At 41.4% G+C, this 960-nt stretch overlaps 1 protein-coding gene across 1 annotated transcript in view; it reads left to right on the top strand.

The window, feature by feature from the left end:
- Positions 1–369, top strand: part of LOC111661079 (uncharacterized) — a 1453-nt gene extending 1084 nt beyond the window's left edge. The window contains exon 4 of the mRNA XM_023414543.2: positions 6–369. Within this exon, the coding sequence (XP_023270311.1) occupies positions 6–227 (222 nt within the window). The 3' untranslated portion in view covers positions 228–369. The remainder of the gene's footprint in view (positions 1–5) is intronic.
- Positions 370–960: the final 591 nt, after the last annotated feature.

The following is a 960-nucleotide window of genomic DNA, read 5'->3' on the forward strand; positions in this document are numbered from 1 at the left end:
CCCAGGAGATGAAGCAGAAGATGGAGCAGAGTCTGGAGGAGTTTCAGACCAGCATGATCCCCCTGACCCAGAACTTCCAGACCCAGCTGAAGCAGAAGACCCAGGAGATCCAGCAGAACCTGGCTCCATACGGAGAGGAGCTGAAGGACAAGCTGGACACCGACGTCCAGAACCTGAAGAAGCAGCTGGCTGCTCTGTGGGAGTCCTTCACTCAGCTGACCCAGTAAACAAACAGCTGATCCGTCCTCACTGCTCTCTGATGGAGAGTCCAGAACCTCATGTTCTTTATGTTTATACGCTATTCTGTCTTTTGTGTGACTGTTTACAACTGGAAGTTTTTTCTGTCAAACAATAAATAGGTTCAAGGAATTTTATTTTGTCACGAAACTTTTCTTTATATTTGAAATGAAAAACTTTAAAAGCTTTAAAAACAAAACAAACACAATCATTAAGAAAAGACATTGAGCGTCTGTAAGCACTGAACAGCTGATCGATAAACACTGAGGTTCTGTATCACTGCGTCTCACTGAGGAAGGTTAAAGTTACAACTGGTGAAAAGATGAATTCATAAACAGTGAATGAAGCATTGATCTCTTCAACACTCATGTTTTCACTGCATCAGCTGATCAGGCTGCTGCTTTAAACAGATTATTCTTCATCACTGACAGTGACGAGTCCCGTTGTTGACGTTGCTCATGTTACCGTCACATTGTTGTGTTATTTACTCCTGTTGCTCAGAAACATCACGTCACTGATTCTCCACAGACTCGTGCAGCTGCTGCTTCAGATCAACCGCAGAATAAAAGTTAGAAACATGTTAAAATCAAATCAGAAGAAACACAAAAAGTTCAAATGCAAAATAAAGAGTTCATCAAGCAACAAACGGCAGGTGGCATGTGTAAGCTTCAGTGTGAAAACAACAACAACAACAACAACAATAATAATAATGATAACATTTCA

Source organism: Seriola lalandi, unplaced genomic scaffold, assembly GCF_002814215.2.
Source record: "Seriola lalandi dorsalis isolate HSWRI2012SDOR001 ecotype SW California unplaced genomic scaffold, Sedor1 jcf7180002054533, whole genome shotgun sequence".
Lineage (NCBI taxonomy): Eukaryota > Metazoa > Chordata > Actinopteri > Carangiformes > Carangidae > Seriola > Seriola lalandi.